Source organism: Scatophagus argus, chromosome 9 (genome assembly GCF_020382885.2).
Source record: "Scatophagus argus isolate fScaArg1 chromosome 9, fScaArg1.pri, whole genome shotgun sequence".
In the NCBI taxonomy this organism is placed as follows: domain Eukaryota; kingdom Metazoa; phylum Chordata; class Actinopteri; family Scatophagidae; genus Scatophagus; species Scatophagus argus.
In genome coordinates, this window is record NC_058501.1 from 21,836,047 (window position 1) to 21,859,193 (window position 23,147).

At 42.0% G+C, this 23,147-nt stretch overlaps 2 protein-coding genes across 4 annotated transcripts in view; both read right to left on the bottom strand.

The window, feature by feature from the left end:
* The window catches only part of mtmr11 (myotubularin related protein 11), a 28,446-nt gene extending 13,877 nt beyond the window's left edge, over positions 1-14,569 (bottom strand). Inside the window, exons 1-3 of one of the 2 annotated variants that reach the window (XM_046399644.1) lie at positions 14,126-14,569; positions 13,964-14,042; positions 5,873-5,942 (exon numbers count right to left, since the gene is read on the bottom strand). In XM_046399644.1, coding sequence (XP_046255600.1) covers positions 5,873-5,942; positions 13,964-14,020 — 127 coding nt within the window. In that variant the 5' untranslated portion in view covers positions 14,021-14,042; positions 14,126-14,569. Of the gene's footprint in view, positions 1-5,872; positions 5,943-13,963 lie in introns of both variants that reach the window. The other variant, XM_046399643.1, reaches the window with a different exon arrangement.
* A 2,024-nt stretch (positions 14,570-16,593) lies between these two features.
* Positions 16,594-23,147, bottom strand: part of otud7b (OTU deubiquitinase 7B) — a 32,596-nt gene continuing 26,042 nt past the window's right edge. For both annotated transcript variants that reach the window (XM_046398704.1, XM_046398703.1), the window contains exon 12: positions 16,594-21,899. In XM_046398704.1, the coding sequence (XP_046254660.1) occupies positions 20,409-21,899 (1,491 nt within the window). In that variant the 3' untranslated portion in view covers positions 16,594-20,408. The remainder of the gene's footprint in view (positions 21,900-23,147) is intronic.

A 23,147-nucleotide genomic window follows, 5' to 3' on the forward strand; every position in this document is an offset into this window, starting at 1 on the left:
CTAATGGGAGCTGGTGACACACACACCGTCAAAAAACAAAAACAACAAAAAAAGGTGCATCCTCAAGTTGTTGCATACTATTTCAAGTCCTCAGGCCACAGCAGATGGACAACAAGAACAACAAAAACACAATCTTACAGATGACTACACCCTATTTCTTCTGAATTATATTATATCAATTTGTGTGTTCATTCAGAGGGAGAGCATCAACTACTGTACAGGCAACTTGAAATAGAAGCTTCAGAGAAGTCTGCAGAGAGATCAGAACTCCTTCCAAGGCAAAAAAAAAAAATCACTTACAATAATATCTGATGTATTAAAATATGTCATGTGTGTGTGCAGGACTTTATTAGCAATGTGCCAGTCCTGTTATCTGATGAATTCTCATCACTGGCTAAGTGGAGAGGAAGGTTGAAGAAGCATCTGGAATTCCAGGATAAAGCTTCCAAAAACAAACCTTTTCACCCTGAAAAAATCTCTTACACACAAACACAGCTGTGCATAAACACTCTCAAAGGAAAAAAAGTGAAACAGTTGCACCAAACACACACACTCACGCACGTGTGAGACAGCACATTTATGACAGTCTACTTCAGGAACACAAAGCCAATGCCAGCTAGATTGTGGGTTTCCATGGCAACAGAGTCCAGGAGAGGGCAGACGTGGAGAAAATGGCCTTTTTGTCCATGACAAGAGAAGTACTGGGCCAGACACATGGCAAGGCAAATGTTTTCATATTCACTCAAAAGACCACGAAAATGACAGGGAAGGACTGCTGGTTCCTCGAAACCGAAAAAACATTCTGAGGAAACACAAAATTCCTTTGCTGCACATGTGGAGGGAACCAGCACGGCCCTCAGACTGACAGCAGAGCTGCTGGGCAGAGTCCTGGGTCTGCAGAAGGCTGCCCCTCGCTCTTAGCTTAATGAATGTTTTTGGGGACACGAAAGCACAAACAGGAAACAGACATTTTTACACATGCAACACTTGTTTATGCAGCCAGGGCATAAGGAAGAGGAGACTTTCCTTCCAACGCCATCATTTTCTGATTGCACAAGAGGAGTTTAAATCTTTGGGTGTGCTCTGAGATTATGCTTATGCCCTCAGCCTCCAAAACCACACATAAAAACTCTAAGGCTGGACTTTTCAATTAAACCCGATCACACGTGATCTAGCTTTAGAGAATGCAGATGTTTAGCACAGTGAACACGAGTGAACTCTTGTTGCGAGCTTGTCTTTCCAAAGGACAATCTGTGGCTTTGCATGCCTTGTTTGAATGTCTCCCCAGGGTGCAACAGAGCCGAAAACATTCCTGTAGCCTGTAGCAAGGGGGATTTCAAACACAGGGAACCAGGGGCTTCTGTGGTGAGATTGAAGCTTTGGTGAGATTTAAGAAATTTGTGCTATCGGGTGCTTCAGTCCCGCACGAGTCAGGAAGGTGTTCACAAGAACATTGTCCTTAATCAAGTAAAATCTTGTATGTTCTTCATGTAAGGCTCTAGACAGAGTGTGACAATGTTGCTCTACCAACACAGCAGCTTCTCTTTCACACTGAATAAAAGGCAGACTATCCAATCTTTTAGATTTAAATGCTAAATTAGATCAACTGATTTCAGATTTCCTGGGTTTGCTATAGATTCTTCCATGCTGGTGGCAGCTTTATAGATGCCAGTTACATCAACCTCTGACATCATTACAGGGTGGACAGCTCGCCAAAATAAAATGATGGGTTAGAGCTTTGACCAACTGAAGAGGAGAAGAGCGAAACTACCAGGAGACCTCAAGGCAAAAAAAGGTGAACTACATAGTTTAATTTCACTGAAACTAAGCAGCTACTGGCATTTATTATCTGTGTGTGAATAGTGAGGTCTCACATGCCACCACAACATGCCCCATTTCATGTAAAGCACACCCTTCAGGGTAGAAGAAATCAGTTCAGTTGAAATCCTGAGAAAGTGTTCGACCTGAAGTTTTCAGGAACTTGTTTAAGAATGTGTGCTCACATGAAAAGTCTAGCTGAAAGCATTTGTTCAGTTTCTGCATGCTGCATTAGATCTCTCCACATGAAGTTTAAATTTGAGTTTCCCCTTTAACATTTCAGCTGCTTCTGTTGATGTTGTGGTCACTGACTTGGATTTGAGGAGGGAGCGACCTAAAGCATCAGCCTGAGAAAATACAGCTGAACGAGAGAGATCTGAACCACATGCTCTCAGTCTCTGTTTTATTTGTTTTTGTCCACAGTTGTTCTTCATTTTCAGCTAGGCTGCACGCAGGGCAAAAGCTTTCTGCCCTCCTCAACCCAGTGGGAGGACGAGTACCGACCAACAACGGATATCGCTGGGATAAATTCAGGGATAAACTTGTGCTGACAAACTGATATTTTGTGTAAATGTCAAAAAGAGAAGAGCTGCTCTGAAAAATTATTCTACCAACAGCCCCAAATCTACCAGCCTTCATGTGAGGCAACATCCAGACACAGTGACAGCGGTTTAAATACGACAATCAAACTCAATTAGCTTGTCACGTAATACAACAAAAGCAAACCATTCTCTGTAAAATTGCTCTGCAGTACTCAGGTTGCACTGTAATTTCTACAAACCACACGTATAAGATAAGATAAGATAAGATAGGATGAACTTTATTGATCCCGCAGTGGGGAAATCTACTTGTCGTGGCAGCTCACAAGAACAGAAAAAGAGTGCAAAAAGCAAAAAGTGTGCAAAAACAGTTACAAAAAAAATATAGAGGTAATAAATTAACAATGCACAAGTACAGTAAATACAGTACAATATACAGCTATATACAAGTCCTCATAAGGGAGGAAAAGAGGACTAGACCACTGAATTATGTATGTATGAAAATCAGGAAAACAACACAACACACTACATCTCCAGACTTACTGATTATTAAAACACAAAATCTTATTTCTATATCTCTATTCATGGACAATATAGTCACTCAAACAGAATATAATACCTTCTTCAACTTCAAGATCGAAACCCAGCTGTACAAATATCGATGCTCTGGTCTCTTGTCCATCAGTCAGCAAGGTATTAAGCTGATTGACAGCCTTTTAATCCCACAGTAACATAAGACTGAGGAGAAAAGGGGCTGTGATGTTGCTCTGAAGGGGTCCCGGCCTCTGTGCATTGTGTGTGAATGGACAGTATAACCCCCCCTCCCCACTCACAGCATTGAAAAGGTACATGATCTACCTATGGCTGTCGGAGCCGTGCTGACCCGTCTGCCCTCCCGCAGGCCGGCTCGGTTTCTGCGGTCCTGTGTCCCAGTGTCACATGAGAACGCCGTCAGACACCGAGCACTGCCCCTTTACTACGGGAAGAACGGGACAACTTCTGCAGAAATATTTCACAACTCTGTGATTCATATGCTTGTTCTCAACTTGTCAGTGGATCTAGAACAAGACGGCACACAACTTAAGCTCCGCCCACCACGCCAGCCTCCTGGAGTTGATACTGATATGAGAGCTACCGGTGCTGTTTTTAACACACAGTTGGCCATCCTCTGGCGGAGTATGTGCTTGAGAGAGGAACAGTGAAAGCAAGAGGCCACAGGTGCAACGTGAGCCCTTTCACACTGACTCACGACTCCTTTGTGTCTGAAAGTGAACTTGTTCTCACAAATTGTCTCAACACACTCACTCCGCAGAGCATGCACAGAGCCAAAGGATAGATTTCCCTGCCTCAAATCTAAATCTGTTCTTAAAAAATGCCCCAAATAAAATAGTAAGTAATTTAAGCTCACAGAGAAGCTAATTTAAGTCTCAATGGGGAAAAAAGGAAAAAAAAAAAAGAGGATGATGACTCTGAAAACAGAACGGCGCTGCCAATACACATCCACATTTTTGTCTTCTCTCTCTTAATATAAGACAGGTTCTCATGGACAGCTGTGTTTTTAATCTGTCTGGAATGGAGGAAGAGAGAAACGGAAGAAAGAGAGAAGTGAGAGCAGCGTAAGGTGGTTTTGGAGATGGAGAGGACATTGAAAGCCAGAAGGGGAAAAACTGTGAAGAGTAAGGACAGTGGACATTTCACAGAGAAATGTTAACAGCTAAGAATAGGATCTCTGTGCGTGTTGTCAAGGAGCAGCAGAGTCTGGAAAGTATTTGATGAAAACACACGGCTGGAAAACAAATTAGGCTGACTAAGTGAATGAAAATAGGGAAGGAAGTGTGTGTGTGTCTGTAAAGAGTATTTGTGCATGCATTAATGTGTGTGTACTTAATGTTTGTGACTGTCAAAGGTCGGTGTAAGCCCACAAAAAAACAACCGAGGCAGAAAAATCCTGCTGTGATGTGCCAAGGAGGGATCTCACCTCCTCATAAATGTCACTTCATTCACACACATACTCTTTTACACTTAATCTCCTCCGGTGAACAGCACCATGAGTAACTGCTGATATGCAGCGTTCACGTCTAGGCGCTCTCGTCTGCTGCCATTCTCATGAAAAGCTCCTGCAGAGGATTTTCTGTCACCCTGAACCATCAAGCAAGTGATCACTTGGGTTAAAAAGGTTGACCTCTAGTAAACTTAGCAGGATTTTTCATAGAAAGGAAAAAGAAAGTGTTCCCAGGGTGACCAGGATATGAATGCCGTATCTTATCAAGGCTGCTCTATCTAATCTAATCTATTAACAATCTATGTACAGTTCACCTTGGAGGTGCAGGATGAACAGAGGCCAACCAGTAACCGACCACAGCTGTCACACTTTAACACAAAGTGAGTTACATAATGGAGACATAACTACATGCACATGCTGGTGCTGCTACAAGTAAATGGTTAAACTCCACAGCATCTATAAATCAGTCTACGATGTAAGCATCTACTGCAGCGAGCTCTGCAGCACCTCACCTTAAATCACATACAACATGAGACATTTGATGCTGACTTTAATTTAATTTTCCTAACATTTGAGCACATTTAATTAGGCAACAAACCTGCAAGACATTCAGATCTCATCTACACAACTGTCCACTGAAGTGCCCTGTTCCCCTTTTGTGTGCTCAGCTCAGCTTTTCAACAGCAGATGTTTTCCCATCTCGAAGGCGAAACACCTGCTGTGACATTCCTCGTCCAGGTGTGGCTGTAAGTGCACTATGGAAATCTCAAACCGCAGAGAACAATGAAAGCAGCAGCAGGTTTCTGCCTGAGTGTTAGTGGGTGTTGCATGGCAGTTATCAGCTGAACGTCATGCTGTGAGGTGTTACATTATGTAGTGCCTTTAAACATTTCTTAAGTCTGACTAATTGCAATGTTCAGCTGCAACGAGGGGTGTGCGATCAGCCAAAAAAGTAATATCACAATCTCACAGTCACAACCCAGATTTGAAATAGCCTATAAATTTATCGGTTTCCACTTATAAAACACAATAATACATGAAAATAGTTTGTTTTGGGAATGAGCTCCTCATCCACCGTGCTGCTAACTGTAGATCACATTACATTTTTTACAATATGTCACCAAAGGAAGAACCTCATCAGGGTGGCATCAGTCAGGCATCACAGGTTTGTTCACAGTTTTTGTTTGTTCATAGTGTGAACTGTGTTGTTTGAAGTTTGGAAATGTAAGTTAGAGGACAAAAAAAGAATAAAATAATGCAAGGCGAGAGATGCTAGACCCCTCTGAGATCAATCATGATGTAGCCAGCTGCAACTTCTTAACTATAACTTGAATTTTTCAAGCTTCGTGTATTTTGTTGAGGCAGGTGTAAGTTTAGGAACCACAACAGAAAATGGTGGTTTCAGTAAGGTAGTATAGGAAGAACCGATTGTGATAAACTATGCCACCGATATCCTTGTTTAAAGACTCTTATACATGTCCTTAAATATTAGCTCATAAAAGCACAATCTTACCTGGAAGGCAGCGTAGCCCAAACAAATCTCGACTCCTTGCGTTCACCCCACTTTGATTCAACATCCTCTCCTGTAAGAAAGACAGATGGCTTGTGCTTAAAGGAATAGTCTGACATTTCGAGAACTTGCTTATGTGTTTCCTTGCCATGAACTGGATGAGAAGACAAGATGTTATGCTAAGCTAAGCTAAATGGCAGCAGGCTGTAGTCTTAAATATAACAGACAAACGTGAGAGTTGTTTTGATCTTCCCATCTAAGTGACATACACTTCAACAGAATTCATTTAATGTAAACAGAATGCTAAATTTAGTTCACTACACTTCGTAAATACCCCGAATTATTATGAAATCAGTGTTTGGTTCAAAGGAATAATGCTCAATTTCTAACGTATGCCCACAGACATCAAATTGTTTAGTCAAGAAATAGCCCAGACTAAACTGAACACACTAACCACGTGGACCAAGCCCCGTGTCACCTTTGGTCTCATTGATTATATTTAAGTTATGGCTCTGCCTGCTTCTCTCATCTGGCTGGTCTAAGTGGATTCACTTTCAAAGACAAAGAAACAAAGCCAAACCACACAATGCTCCATGATTCTTAGTTTCCATGTTTCTGTTTGTTTCTGCTCTCTCTATAATAGTCATGAAGTCTCATGTATTTGAGCCTGCACTACAAGCACAATCCAACCCCACAGAGATTTCTATAATCAGACTCTGAGCCTACTGGCACATATGCTTCCACTTAACTTTGCTACTAACCCCCCTTTGCGAAGGCCATTTACATTTATCGGCTTGAAATCCCATAATACGCCGAGGCCTGCAATGTGAGAGGATGGCGTGATTATACAGGTGGAGAATAAGCTGTATGGTAGGAACTGAAATAGAGCTAAGGGTCTGAGTGAATATGCATGAAAACTACACATTGTAGAGCCTCAAACGTCTCTCTCAGCAGTTCTGGCTAAGTTTAGCCCACAATGAAACTATTAATCACGGTTGCATTTAAGGCATCGGCTCTTTCAGTAAACACCGGTATTTCTTCAAGTCAGCAAGGATGTGTGAACGTCAACAATAAATCTACTTAGCTGCCAGTGTTATGCTAACACTTTTGCAGTGTGGTGAATTCTGTGTTAGCAGCGTGCTCATGAAAACCTGAGACTCTAAGCTTGTGGCCCTCCATAAAGAAACAGAACATTTAATAAAGAGGGTCTCTGCTCTGTGAAAAGGTAATAAAATCACACTTGGTCAGAGCTGGTTGTTTTCTTTGCTTGTGAGAGTGTCTGGCTGTTTCTTTAACAAAAGTTCAAAGAGTCTGCTGTTTGCTTCTGATGGTATCATGATGGAGGATTGATACAATATGAAAAAGACTTCATTTCATAATTGTTGATATGAAGGCGTATAAAAAAAAGCAAATATCTGAAGACGTATGTTGTAAACTGTTAAAGGTCCAGTGTGTAGGATGTTGGTGGTTATAATATTAGTAGAAAGGCATTTTATATCTACAGAGGAAGTATGTCATCTTCTGCAGAAGTCACATGTTTGTACAGTAGTCCAGAAGGCACAAACATAGCACTGGCTCTAGAGAGGGACTCACACGATTTTGGTAGCCACTCTGGTGAAGTGTGAAGCGAGGGGCGTTCAGTTGGTTACAATCTGCAACCACACAGCTAGATGCCACTAAATCCTACACGCTGGACCTTAAACTAAGCATTTCTTCTAACATTAAATCTGAACAACTGAAGTCTTAGTTAACTATTGAGAAAGAAATCAGTAAATGTAATGTAATGAAAAAAAATGTCAGAACCTGCTAATTAATTAAATTTGCGCTAAGTGAGCCATGAACACAGTAATAAAAACAAAGAATGGTTTTAATCAATCCAGATTACAAGAGCACTAATAAATGTCATATGGTAAACCTTCTATACTGCCAACTCCAACATCTGTAATGAAGCTACAGGAATTAGCCAGCACCACTGAGAGCTCTCCCTGACCTATATTTATGTGAGCGTTCCAACATTCAAAATATGGTTAGAGTTCCAACAATTTTACTGACCAAATTAAAAGGCTGAAAGCGCTATGTTGACAAAAACCACTGGAGAAAAATAAGGGGTTTTTTGATGATAAGGCAGGACACTAAAACTTTACAAGCTTGAGTTGCTGCTTGCCAGAGCATTGTTCATTTTTTTCCATCTGGCTTTAAAGTGTCTTATGCTTTCTCTCAGTTGCTCCATCAACACCCACAGAAAACCCGCAGCTGAATTCCTTAAACCCTTTTAAGCACATCAGAGGCTATTCTGACCTTGTTTTGTTTTTCCTTTCACAGTATCTTTGATCAGTCCTCTGAAGGTTGTCAAGACTGAAAACTTAGGGCCTCAGGGTCTTGGTGAGGCAAGTGAATCCACTAAATAACACTGCAATGCACAAGGTGAAATACACTGGCCTAGTGTGTACATAAGAAGATAAGGGTGATATGAATGGAGATTGAACCACTAAAAATACGATCTGTGCACACACTGCAAGTGACAGAAAGTTCAGCAATGAAAGCATTTATGTGTGAAATCCAGGAAGCCACAGGGATAAGGAAAATGGGAATGAGACAATATCTAGGCCAAAGTAAGGCTGCCCTCACCTCTGAGTCGTATATCGTCCAAAAACCACATTTCAGGCCTGTGTTTTAGCTGACATATCACTTTGGCTTTCATTATGTGGCTTCAGCGTCCCCGTTTTGTCACGTTCATTGCCTCTTTCTCCCCTTTCTGCCCCATTTTTGCCCTCCCCCTGCTCCCTCCCTTCATCCTCAGGGACGGTGGCCAAGGCTTATTGCAGTTTCCATTGCTCATGGCTTCCCTTTGCCACTGCGGCTAGACTTCTGCAGTAAGCGTGCTTGTTCCTGGGTCTGGAACATACTGCTCCGTCTTGAAACAACAAGCTAAACTGACAAAGAAAGAGACCAAATGAGAACGTTGTGGGGACTCTGGAGAAACAGCACTCTCCTGCTGCATCCTAGGCTCTAAAAGTTCAATCATTATCCTAACATTCTTAAAATTTTACTTTATATGTGACAAATGATAACAATGCAATGAGATAATGAAAGTTCAACTTTCAAATTTTCTGAAAGGAGGGAGGGGATCTGAGGACTTCTTTTGATAAAAACCTGCATGTACATTTTACAAAAACAGAACAGTCTAAAGAATTTTTAATTTAATTCTAAACAAGCCTCAGTCAGTGAATTAGTGATACTTTCTGCAGCCCCAAAACACTTTTTAGAATTTTTAGCTTCCGTTGTCAAGTTGAACAATTCAGAGTCTGTTTTGAAAGCCATGCCTACTGAGAACTGCTCTGCTTGAAAAATACACATGAGCTTTTAGCCACTGGCCTCTGTACTTAAAATGGCCACACGAGCCATTCATTTGTATTGTGCATTTCATTTCCTCACATGAATGGGGGCAGTCGTGCAGCATTGTGAGCTGGCTTGGAAGAAAAATGAGGCAATGAGGTAGTTCCACTAAATGGGGCTCACTTTGAAGTATTTCCTCTAATTCCACTCAGAATAACACGAAATTTTCTCTTTTTGTCTACAGAAATAAAATGGACTGAGAACTTTTTAGATGAGCATGTATTTCCTTTAAGAAGCAGGCCTTTAATAATATACTAAATTCACTGTTACAGAAACCTCAAACATATTACTGCATTGAATTCAAAAGATGAAAAACTGCCTTGAATACAAACAGCAGTTCAGAGTGGACTGAGGAAACTGGAAAAGCAACAACTAGCAATAGCTGCATTTTGGCCTCAATATGAGAAAAGACAGAAGTTACAGAAAAGATAGAAACAAATTCTGACATAAAGAGAAAAACATTAAAAATATTTCATGAAGTGGGAAATCAGATGGTTTATATTTAAAGTAAGAATTCCTGCATCACACTATACTGAATATCCAGCTTTTAACTAATTTCTCTGTAAAAGCTGGAAGCAATTAGCTAAAGCTGCCACCAACAACTACTTTCATTCTGGATTAATCTGCTGATTATTTTCAAAATGAATGCATTCATTAAAAAAAAGACAACAACTTCCCTGATCCCAACGGTGGCTTCTTCAAACTGTGTGTTTGGTCCAACCAACAGTCCAAACCACAAAGACTCCTTAAGAAGCAAGAACCAGAAAATGTTTACAAAATGACTGAAATGATTATTACAAGAGTTGGCAACTAATTTTCCTTCGATCCACTGATCGTGGCAATTCTACAATTAGCACAGCTCTCACTGTTGTAACGTTTTATTCTTTGACTGTCACGGGCTCACAATCACTGGCTCTTTTAATGGCAGCCCTCCGCAGTGATGTGCATGGTCTCGTTACTCCTTCCTCTTGCTGCTTTATCGATTCACTCTGACAGAGGGTTTAACAGATGTTTGTGCAAGTGATGATGCATTGTGAGGACAGGAAGGTTCAAAGGTCATCTGAATCCAAATAAAACAGTGTTTACTATAGGAGGATTGTAGTTTAACTGGACTCTACAGCCACTTACAAGACACAGCTAAATGAGCTAAATTCTAACATCGGCATGACAATGTCGACACGACAGACTGATGTTAGGCAGGCATAATGCTTACCGTGTTCACTAAAGTGAATTTCAGCAATTAAGCACACTTTGATATGATTTACTGGCCAGACCACCCATCCCTAAGCCTAAGGATCAGCATCAGTGCAGATCCAGGTAGATTTTCATGAATCAGTACTGGCTTATATAAATCAAATCAAAATCTGCTTCTTTCTTTAGCGCACTCTACTGTGTTTTGGCCAGCGCAGCCTGCTAGTGTTGCAGTGCTAATCTCCTTAATTACAGCTGGACTCTTCAGTCCCAGCTTGTATGTGAGACTGCAAGTTGGTGAAATTTGCTAAGCTTCTACAATAACAAATCATTTATCTCCCTTCTCTCAGCAGCTTCTCTGTCACTTTCAACAGTCATGACGATAACCGTGGCAGGAGGCAGGTTATATCACCCGTTAATACCCGCTAATTAACGTTAATGGTGTGAAAGTCAAATGACAGTAATGGCAGCGCGAAAAAGATCAGGAAAAGGGTTTCCCTTAGCCTACATTCACAAATCACACACACTACTTGATTTGACAATAGGCTTTCAATCACTGTGTTGCCTGTCAGAGGAGCCCTGACTTTATCAGATTCTTCTTTTAAAGGGCAGGAGGGTTGTCTAGTGGCTGGACAGATCATTCACTGACTAAAAGATCACATATCTGACAACCACAACAGGCATGTGTCCATCAATAGGAGCCTTTCCTTCTCTTGGTCCTTGGAGTACAACTTGTGTCTCTGTCCTTTATAATCTCACTAAGAGTACATCATTGCACATGAGAGTGTCACCTAAATAGCTTGAGAATCCAGCACTGGGATGTTCTTGTTGGCTCGAAATTGCCTCTTGAAACGTTATTTTGAGAGTCATCTCTACTGTGACAGCTTGGGCCTCACGAGTGAAAGCCATCTCATACACTCAAAGCAAATAACCTAGCCTCTCAAGAAGCAGTCCTTTCGCAAGTGCATAACATTGCCAGTTAATTATCACCCCAATGCCAGATCAATGCGCCCTCTAACGGGACCATAAATCTGCTCCAGCGTTAAAAAGAGCCCATTGTTGTGCTCTGTTTAAGCAGTGGAAGTCTCGGTAGCTCCGGGGCTGGCAGTGAATGTGACCGCTGGGTCCTATGGGAGCGGGTGTGGGAGACTATACTGCTTTGGCTCACTCCTATCAGGCTTGAATCTTCAGCCTCTCTCTGAGTAGAGCTAAGATGATCCCTCCTCTGGCATTTTTGCTTCTGTGGAGCTTTGTGCTATACGCCTTTCATGTTGACTGCTTCAAAGCTGGCAGGGGGATGCAGATAGAGTGAACCCAAGGGGACAGGCACAGCCAAAATAAGCCTGAATAAACCTGCTATTCTGCCAAGATGAGCATCCTTATGTAGCATGTATGTGCTGCACTTAATAATAGGTTTGTCATTTTTCAAGCAGAAATGCCCGACATTCCTAAGTTTAAGCCTATTAATTGTGAGGATTTAGCAGTTTTTTAATCTTTGAATTCTGGACTGTTGGTCATGGAAACAAAACTATTTGAAGATGTCACCTTCAGCTATTTTGTAGAACAAATAATCGACTATTTGAGCCAGTAAGGCGCAAATCAAATGATACCAAATATAATCATTAGCAACCCTGTCATGGTGGTGTTATGGTTATCGTCACGTTCAGTCATCAGTGCCAGTGCTGTTGGTTAAAGTTACTGATTTTGGTGGAAATCTCTGCTTTTTAAGGTGGAAGTGAGATTTAAAAAAACCATGACAGAAAAAATGTACGGTTGAGGAGAGAATGAGGTTCCAGTGGAAACGATCAACTCTCACTTTGTGGGCCTTCGGGGGGGCAGATAAAACGTGCTGCCTTGTCTGCAAACAAGTGAAATTGGAAGGATATAATAAACGTTCAAATACATTATCAGATCGGTGCTTTTGGTTTTGGAAGAGAAGATTCACTAGTACATGCAAAATGCAGAGCCATCTGGTCCAAATTCAGTCCAGGATTGGATTCAGTTTTCTAAAGCAGTCTTAACACATGCTCATGGAAGAGAAAACCCACAAGTGCGTGGGTGGCCTGTGTATATAATCTACACAGCCTACTACTCTACATCACCATATTTTAGTCTCAGCCACATTCTCATACTTGGACACGTGGGATTCCATTTCTGGGGGGCTGTGGTGACTTCTGCACGTCTCACTCTGAGGTAATCAAATTCAAAAGCCCAACTGCTGTCTCCATGGCGACGGCCAGATGTTGTGCAGTGCACATCACCCCCACTCCACACGCACGCCTCGCCCGAGGGCAGAGCAAAGAGGCATCTGTTACCGTTTCCCCCTGCGGCTGCTGAAAATAACCAGGGAGAGACAAAAAGCCAGGCAACACAAAGACGGAGCCAAGAGACTGTTCCCAAAGGACTGAGCAATTCTGAACACGTTCATGCTATACATACACATTGCTTTGTGCTGTCTGTCAAATTAATGAGTCCTTCTGTCCTCTATCCTCTCAGGTGCTCCCAAACGAGAACCGTGTCTTTGAAATGTGGTAGCACGAGGATTTTATCTTCAGCATTTCAAAGCAGCTCACTGCAGCATTACAGGTCCCATCAAAGCTTTGGCAGTAAAGGCAGCCGAGACAGGCGACAACTGTTCAGTACACAGTTCTCTGGAGATGATGATCGTCTGCACCATTTGTCTTTGTGTACAACAACTTAATCCCATATAAGGCAAACCCCCCCTGCTATGAGAAGTGATTAAGATTCACTACCACTTCACATTATGTGCTCTTACAGTAATTATGCAACTCCCTGTTGTCCAGACAGAAGGAAACAGCAGCCCAATGCGGCTTAGTCCCCCCTACCCCTGTCAAACTGCCATCCTAAATTGGGAACATAATAAGAAGAGACAGTCCACATTCACACACTGAACAGGCTCCCAGACGGATCTCTGAGGAGCGGCTGCAGGTCTCTAATCCAGCCAGGCTGCGAACTACTTGGCTGTACATTTATAGCTCAGCACGATGAATGATGGCCGGTGTTTCCTGCATCATGACATGGAGCTTTAATCGCACGGGGAGTGTTGATGAGGTACCGTTAGTCACAGCACTGAAAGGCAAAAAGCTTCACTCGCAAATCATAATTCAAGTGAGATTTTATGAAATCTCGTTGCTCTCTTCATATTTAAGATCTGGCTCTAGTGCCAAGGCAAGCAGTGAAGATGGTGAAATTACTGGTCAATTCACTGTAAATGAAAGAAGAAGAAGAAGAAACAACTAGCTAAGCTGCATTTTCGTGAAAAAAAGGTAAAAATTGACATCTGCTGTGAAGGAAAAAAATACAGCGATGCCATTTAAATTAAGATTATACTCGGCCTGGACCTTTTGGTGCCCAAATTACACCTCAATCTACAGCCAGGCGACAAGATACTCGGGATAAAAACAAGTTAATGCTAGTACAGCTGCAAGTGTTTCACTCAGCAAAGCTAGTTAGCGTCAGTTAGCTAACTGGACCTGGCGACCTTACCTTGATGTCTGGGAGCATTTGTCTCACTTTGAACGTGGTTTTAGATCCTGTCAGCATTTTTGACGAGAGGTCAACTCGACTTGAATTGAAAAATACCAGCGTTATAAAGCCGACTGAATGAGAGTAATAAAAAAATAGCTGTGTTATTATAATATAAGCTACCGGTCGATGGGTTAGTATGCTCTTCTTCTTTCCATTTTCCGCCGAGAAAACCCGTGAGAAAGCGAAGAAAGGTCCGGCGTTCACTAACGGTTAGCCAGTATCACCGGCGGCTCCTACAACAGAGGTGTTCACTGTGAACAAGCAAACTATTTTCTCTCTTTTCATTGCTATTCGCGCTGACAGCATCCGCGTCCCGAACCACACAGTTAACGAGAGCACACCCCGCTGAAGCCTACCACCAGTCAGTGGACTATTACTAACGCCTGTTAGTCACTAACGGGGGTGCTGTATGCGTTCACTGTTACCGCTGCTTTCCTACCCATTGCGCTCTGTTTGTTTATTCCTTCGCCATAGTGAAACAAACACTGGTGGAAAAAAAGAGCCAAGTGCAGCAAAGGAGCCTCTTAAAGGGCCAGTACATCTGGACCAGGAAAACCTAAAAAAAACAACCCAAAACTACACGACCTGGATATCCCAGACTGACAGTGAAAGTCCACGGCAAAGTTTTATTGTACGCACAGTGACAGAGGACACAAAGGCGTCCGTTTTCCCAGCTTTCATTTAACCATTTGAACTCAGCACCGCTCAACACCGCCGTTTATACAGCAGTGAAAAGGTACCACGATGATAATTTAAAAAAAGACACAAAAATACTTCATTTTAAATGAAAGGCCTCGTCAAAACAAGTAGAAATATACAAATATTATGGGCAATATGCACATGCAGTACAAAAATTTGAAGTACACGACATATTCTGTCATAGTGATTAAGATAAGTACAACACTGATGCTGTTGGACTGTGTGTATACTGCTTGTCTCGTAATTTTGACTTTAACCTGTCCTGCATAGTTCCAATTTTTCTTCCTGTCTTACTTGATATAATTTCCATTATTTATTTATTTTTCATTTTACTTGTCTTGTTAGACTGTTTGGAAGTAATGCATTAATTTACTGTTGAACTGTAGGGGGTCCAGGGGCAGGCATTGGAGTAGTTTAATCTATTTGCATCCTATTTTGTATGTTCATCATATGCCCTGTATGTAAGATCTTAGACTTAAAATATATAGCTGTGAAAAAAAGTGGTGTAAATACTTCAGTGTTTCTGAACAGTACTGAGGGCGAAGTAAATTAGAAAGAAATGGAAAGTACCCCAATACTGCATTGTACTGAGCACTTTGCACTACTGCACTAATATGGCTCTGTAAAGTCCCATTAATTTCTGGGATTTGTGTGAAGTTCCTTAAATTCTGACTTTTGCATCATGATGTCCCAGCTTGTCCCCATCTCATCCTTTGTGTTAGAAATGCCTTCTGTCGACACACAGGACAAAGCTGTTTAAAGAGGTTCTCTTGTAAATTTGACTTTTCTTTTTTCTTTACCCACTGCCTGCAAGAACTGTTTGGACTAAAGTGACTTCCAAGAAAACTTTTGTTAAGCACACAGTTAGCAAAATGAGAGAGTCACTGCTGCTTCGTGTTCAAATTGAAGCAGTAGCCGAGCCAGCGAGCCAACATCCATAAAACCACTCAACTCTTGACCTTCTAGTATTTCATGCCTGAAAAACTCCTCCTAAAAAAACAAAATAATGTTGTTAATTTATCATCAACAGCTTCTTTTTGCTCAGCAGTACCTTTTCTATCTGATCCTTTAGTAGGTCTGTGCTGGGACTGGCTTCTCTCCTCTCTCATCCAAACTTGTGGAGAAAGAAAAAAAAAGAAACTCTTTGAGGAGAAAATTCAGAAGAAATTCCTTTCACAGCGAGAAAAGGGAAAGTTTGAATAATCCAGAGCGACAGTCTGTCCTGCTGAACAGGTGGGGAGACGGCGTCCTTGTGAACCATAATAGAGAGAGGTCTGGATTTTTTACCACATGGGAAACTGTTCAATATTACATAAGGGTCTCCAGTTTCTCTGATACATAAAACAGTCGCAGACACAAGACCTTGCATCATCTGAGCTGGAGTTATTCAACAATGTATAATGCAGCAAGCTTAGGGTAATACAGAATAACACAGAAAACAAGTATCCACAATAAGATGGTACGTTTGAGCTCTGTGTTCATCTAGTCCATTTGTTTCTCTTCAGCCGAAATGTTTCTCTCTCTCTGCAGCTTCACTTCATTATTGACGATCAAACAATATTGATGATATCAGAGGAGAAATCTGTTTTCTCTTGCTCTGCAGAGAGTTTAGAGCTTCGCAGCAGCAAATGTGGAGCTGGGATTTAGCGACTTGCTTAAAGACATTTGGACAGGACAGATGCTTTATGATGACTCCGTCCTGTCACAGCACCTCGCAAAATCCTTAAATAAGCCGACTTAAAAACTGCCTTTAAATAAAAAGTGAAAGTAAAATTTTGTACCTTCCAACTAGGGCTGCAACCAGTTCATGAAATGTTTGAATTATTATTATTATTTATAAATACGGTTGTAGATAATTCAGTGATCATGAAAAGAGCGGAAGCACAGCATTCTTGAAATACAATGAGGAATTTATTCAAACGGTGCAAAAAAATAAAATAATAATTATAATAATAATAATAATAATAATAACCTAACATAAAATCTGATGTTCTTTCTATCCAGATTGCACTGTCACACAGCCTTAGGGCTCTCCTCTCAAAAAAAAAACAAAACATTAAAACCATAAAAAATAAAAACAGATCAAAATACCAGGACAAATGAAATCAAGTTAAAATAATGCACAAATTTGGTAAAATGGATCGCCATTTACATGCAACAGTTCCAGTCCCATGCAACTCGAAGTATTCCGCGTTATTGTCACTGATGATGAATATTCTGTCCACACAGAAATTACAGTGTTGTACAATATATAAAAATATATCGGGTCAGTTGCGTCGCAAAACTAATTCTGAGCCATTTCTCTTCTGGTTTGGAGGAAACGGGCTGGGTCAACAAGAACATGTTACCGTCATGTTTTAGCATAGCACGCATTGGTGGTTGTAGAAAAAAGTAAACAAAATTTACATTTAATTAAAAAAAAAAAAAAGAAGCAACAAACAAATAAAATCCAGACTACTTGACAATTAGCCATGTGAGAAAGAACATCCTAAAATGTTGTAACTAAACATTCCACAAAGAAACCTATTAAAAAAATCTTGCTATAAATATATACTCTCAAATGGTATCTTGTTAGGTGAGCGCTGAGGAAATTAGTTTAAAACGAGAGGGTCTCAAGTACTGAGAGTCCCGTCTGGGAGTCGTCCTCGACAGCCAAAATGTCACCTTATGGTAAACACCAATTATACCTCAAATCCAGTCTCTTACAACCTTGACATCCATATCTGTTTTAATATCCAACAATATACATTCTTACCCTTTTAAAAACACTGTGAAACTTCGGGCATACAAAAATAACTTGGAACATATTTATACAACCTCTCATTGCTTTGTTTTTTTAATTTAAATACAAAAAAGTATCTGTAGCCTGTAAAGTCTTATGTTTTACATGTTTCTCAGGCATCCGTTTCATTGCAAAAAAATAAAATGAAAATGGTTTTGTGAGTTAATTATTACTTTGGAGGGAGAGAGAGAGTATGCACACAAGCGCAATTTTTAATATCAGGCATCACCATCCTTCAGTAAGGGAACACTTCATGGGTGTAATCTGAATCAAAAAATGCTAGTGCATGGATACATGTCAACACACATAAACACAGCAAATGTAAATGTTTTTTGGGGGGGGTGGGGGGCAGCATTGGAAAACAGTGTTCTACTGTCATTAAAACTCTAGTGTTAACTTTAAATGCACAGCAAAAAGACCCCATTCTTCCTTCACCAGCTTTTGTAACATAGAAAATATTGAAATATGGTGTCACGCAGTGTTAAATTAGCACTACTGAAAATGAATCCCCAATATGTTGGTTGTTTTTGTTAGTAGTTTGAGTGTAGATCACAAGGGTAAGCTGCACAACACAGAAATAAAAGGAAAAAACAAAACAAGCGCGCCCTCAACTGGGCAAGGCAGTGAATTGCATACTAAATTGTGCTTTTCTGGACTTCATGTCAAAAACAAATTCAGTGAACAAAAGGAGAGCAACTAGAGTTGCACTTCCTCAAAAGAAATACCACACCATGGCTTTTCATAGGGGATAACAAATGAAAATAACTAACTGAAATATTTAAGTAGTCATTCTGACATTAGTACAAGAGCCTTGAATCTGAACTTAAAAGGAAGACTCATACAGAAAATCATCTGTATCAACTAGATGATGGCCTATGCCTATCTGAAGATAACAACAGCATCTTAACAGCTTCAATATGATTCCCATATAATCAGAATTTGTTCCATTTTGGGGCAGTAGTAGCAGAAACTGCAGGCAAGCAGTGGACACTTGATGTTCGTCTTACACAAAGTACAGACAGGATTGTGATGCCACGAGGAAAAAAAGGCAACTAGGAAACTGAGTTAGAAGGTGACGCTGGCACCAAAATGCTGCAGCTCTACAATTACTGAATCCTTTAGAAAAACCCTTCTGACCTGTGCCCCTGATGTCCCATGAACAGAGGTGGCAGTGTCTGCAGAGATGAACAGGACAACAGTCAGGCCACTTCAAAAACAGTAAAAACTTTTGGAACTCTGGACATCAGGAAAGTGCTTGAATTTGTGCAAAAAGGTAACACAACTGGATCTGGCGGGACAAAAGTCAGAAGTTGAGAAACCGCCTTCAGTAGAACTTCAGAATCAGTGCGCGACTGGACCAAAAAGCGTCAAGATGTCCTATGAGCAAGTACACCATGAATGAATGACTTCAACTGTTTGTGTGGTCGTGAGCTACTATGAAATAAGTGTAACATTTTAAAGCACTGAGTTAGTCAGAAGTTGTTAGTACAACACGAATGCGTATCAACATCCAACAAAAGTGCATGCATCTATTCGCCTCACGCTAACAGAAACTGGAGACAAATGTCACAACTACAGACATCCTCACCGCTTTAAAACAAGATTCTGCCAACATGTTTAATAAAACACAGTTAATGTACTTGTCTGAAATCCAAAATTATAACCTTTCAATAATTTAACTTAACATCATTTTATACTTGTGATGGGTGTCTCCAAAATCTGTTGTGATGGATGTGATATTTTGACTTTGTAGTGTGTGGTACTGAATGCCTGAGTTGGCCACAATAATAATTATAATAATAATGATGATAATTCCTCAACGCCAGCTGATGTTATAGAAAGAGGAAGACCAAAAAAAACATTCAACAAACAAATACTCTGGCTAATCAGGCTCTGGGAATAGTCATGCTATGTTACACTGTCATCTTTGTTCTCTGGTGCCTGGCAATACTGTGATCAGCTGCATTTAATCTTCAAAAGGATGACATCTTCATAATCCAATTTCTGGACAAACAAATTGTACCGAAAAAAAAGTGAAAAGTGTTTTGCCAAAAATAAACTAGCAACAGTGCGGAGCAGTTGTCTTCAATGCATGGAGAGTTATGTGTTTGCATTCCGTAATGTTAGCACCACAGCAGCCCACAGAATGCTTAATCATTATCATTGCACGGTCGTTTCTATTTGCATTACGCAAATGGTGACTGGCGAAAAGAACCATTTGACGAGGATTAATTCTGCTGTTTCCCGAGGTACATATGAGACAAGCATCTAGTAACAGTAGTGTAAAAATATGTTTAACACTGAAATCACCCTCACCGGATGTGACTTCAAAACATCCCTTAATTAACTTATCCAAAGACTATCACAGACCACAAATGCAGCAGAGACACTCGTGCCTTTTCTGTTTGTGCTTGCATCACTGTATATGAAGTAGTGTGAGTCTGACTTAGTGTATATGTGTACAAGTACTGTCCTTGCCTTGGTGAGTTTCACGTATGGTGCCTGCGATATACATTCTCTCCACTAGGAGACAGTAGCAAGGCGTTAAACTCTGATAAAGGAGGAGAGCCTGCAGCTCACACACAAACGCACACACACACACTAACACACACACTCATACATAACGCCTGCATAAGAGCCACAGCAAAATGTAACAGAAGTGCAGTTAGTTTATTCTACGGTCTAACGTGCGACCCCAGCAGTCAGAAACCACCCTGTTTATTCTGTAGTTGTGTCGATTATTTGCCATTTTCTGAGGTGGTCTATTCCAACAGGAAGTGACACAGCTAAAAAAGGGAAGGAGCTGGTTGTGCCTTTCTCTCGTCCATTCTGAAGCTGAGCCGCCCGAGCCGCTATCTTTTTTTTTTTTGTCGTTTTACTGAAAAAGGCCACTCATCAAATTCAAGCCACAGCAAAGTCCATTCAGAACCTGTGAATGGCTGCTTCTGGCTCCCTCTTTTTCAGCTCTTCCCGGTAGCAGTAGGAGCAGTAGTTGCCCGTTTCAGGGTGTCCATAGTAGGTGCAGCTGGGTGTCCGACAGCGGCTGGACTGCAGGCTGGACAAGCCACCGGCGCTGCCCAGTGAGTAGTGTCTGACTGGGGGTTGCCCACTCCGAGAGTCCAGGTTGGAGCGCATGTCCCGGAAGCCGTTGGTGTAACATCCACCAGCAGGTTCAGACCCAGGGTAGTCTGGTGGATCAAACTCGGGGGGATATGAGGGCGCAAGGCGAGAGGGACTCAAGGAGGCAGGGCCTTGGGAGTTGCTGTACTGGGGGTGAGAGGGAACCTGCGTTGTGGGGCAGTGTCGGGGAAGGGTGGCGTAAGAGGGGAGGCCGGGGTAGGATGTTGCTGGGGAGCCACCACCTAGCTGGCGCCGAGCATCCATGTAACCATGCATATGAAGGTGCTGGGTGAGGGGTGCTGCAGCAGGAGGCTGATCTATTAAGGAAGGCCTGGGGATGGGCACAACAGCAGAGTACATAGAGGGGCTCAAAGGAGTGGACTTGAGTTGGTTGAAAGACGGTGACGAGTTCTCCGAAAGCTCCTCTTTGACCTCATAAGGCCGGTAGGTCAGCTCTGTACCAGCAACTGTCTCCTTCTTGGGTATCTGGATGCCATTGGTGATGCACTTCCTCTCTGCATCACGACGCTGCAGTTCTTGCTCGGCCCGAAAACGCTCTTCCGCATCTGTAAGGTAACGCTGGATCATCTCCTCCTGGAAGGGCTGCCGGTTGCTGGTAGTGAGAAGGCTGGCAAAGATGAATTTCCTCTCACCTTGCATGGCTGCTCGCAGGATGCCCAGGCTGACCTTGACATCGGCGCTGTACTTGTATGTATCGCACTCAGTACTGCTCCCACCACTGCTGCTCATACTGCTCCCTGTTCCGTTGAGGCGTTCGCTACCTGAGGAGGGAGAGCCTTTCCCAGAATCCTCTGAGGTGTGTGCCGATGGCGAGCCATCCTTACTGCCCTTCCTCCCCCTAAACGAGCCCTTCTTCTTCTCCCCACCTTCCTGCTTGACACCTCCAGCTCCAGCGTTCTTGCCTGTCATCAGTCCGCCCACGTTTTTCTTCAGCTTGCTGCCCAGGCTCTTGCCAAAACTGCCAAGCTTGTTGGCCACAGAGTCTGCCCTTTTCTTGTCTTTATCTTTGTCCTTTTCCTTCTTGGTTTTGTCCTTGCCCGCTGCTCCTGTTGTCACCCCTGCTGACCCATTGCTCGAGGAACTAGATGAGGAAGAGGAGCTGTTTTTGGCCAAGGATCCACTTCCATTAACTGCTGATCCTGTGGTTGTGTCTCCATTGCCATTGGAGCTGCTGCTGACTGACTCCTTGTCTGACTCTCCTGAGTCAGGAGGTGTGCGGGCATCCTCTCCTGCCGATGCTGTGGGAGACTCAGGCTGGGCCAGAGGGGCTTGCTGCAAGGAAACAAAGCAGGAGCACCTGAGTAAAATACTGTAGAAAACTGCACATCAAGCCAGAAGAAGAAAATACAACATAAGAGAAACAAAAATTTCCCATATTCTTACAAAGTAAGAACGTCAGATTCTGAAAAGTTCTGTTATGGAAGAAAAAAAGTCAGTACAAGATGCAGAGGATGTGAAAAGAGTGAGTCATAGAACTGCTTTTTGCAGACCCATGCAGAAAAAACCCCAAATGACTCAGTCTGCCTTTTCATGTCTACAAATACAGTTTCGGCAGCTGTAAATAAAGTGTGCTGTATTTGGAAATGACATAACCTACACAATGACACGGTAAACTGACCTCAAACAAGAATCAGTTACAGAATGTCCCATTATCTGAGCGATAATGACTGACATAGAGCTTCAATCCCCTTAAATTATAATTTGACTGATTTTAATTAAAGCCGTATTGCCACCAGTCACCGCAGCTTCACCATGAAAGTGCTCTGAACTTGTCCATCCAAGCTCAGTGATGTGAGCATCAGAATCAGAATCAGAATCAGAAATCCTTTATTAATCCCTGGAGGGAAATTCTTGTTTCTACAGACAATTGCACATGCAGTATTCCCGACCAAGAAAGGAGAAAAGTGCAGAGTATATAAATAGGATAAACAAAAACTAAAATCTCAAGTACAGTAGTATTTACAAAAACTGTATTCAAAAATTTTTTAAGAAAATTTAAAAATACAGGTATGTGCAATGTGTAAAAGTAGCCAATATGTACATTGTATAAACAGTGAGTGTGTCCGTCACAGTGCTGAGTTTAACAGTTTGATGGCGACAGGCAGGAATGATTTCCTGTGTCGCTCTGTGGTGCATCGTGGCAGTATGAGTCTGTTGCTGAACGAGCTCCTGTAGCCGATCAGCACATTGTGGAGAGGGTGAGAGGGAAAGTCCAGTATAGTTCTTATTTTGGACAACATCCTCCTCTCAGACACCACTGTCAGAGAGTCCAGTTCCTCTCCCACAACATGGCTGGCCTTCTTGATGATTCTATTGAGTCTGTTAGTGTCCCTCACCCTCAGGCAGCTGCCCCAGCAGGCAACGGCATATGTGATGGCACTGGACACCACCGACTCGTAGAACATCCTCAGCATCGTCCTGCAGATGTTGAAGGACCTCAGCCGCCTCAGAAAGTAGAGGCGGCTCTGGCCCTTTCTGTAGACCATGTCCACGTTCTTGCACCAGTCCAGTTTGTAGCAT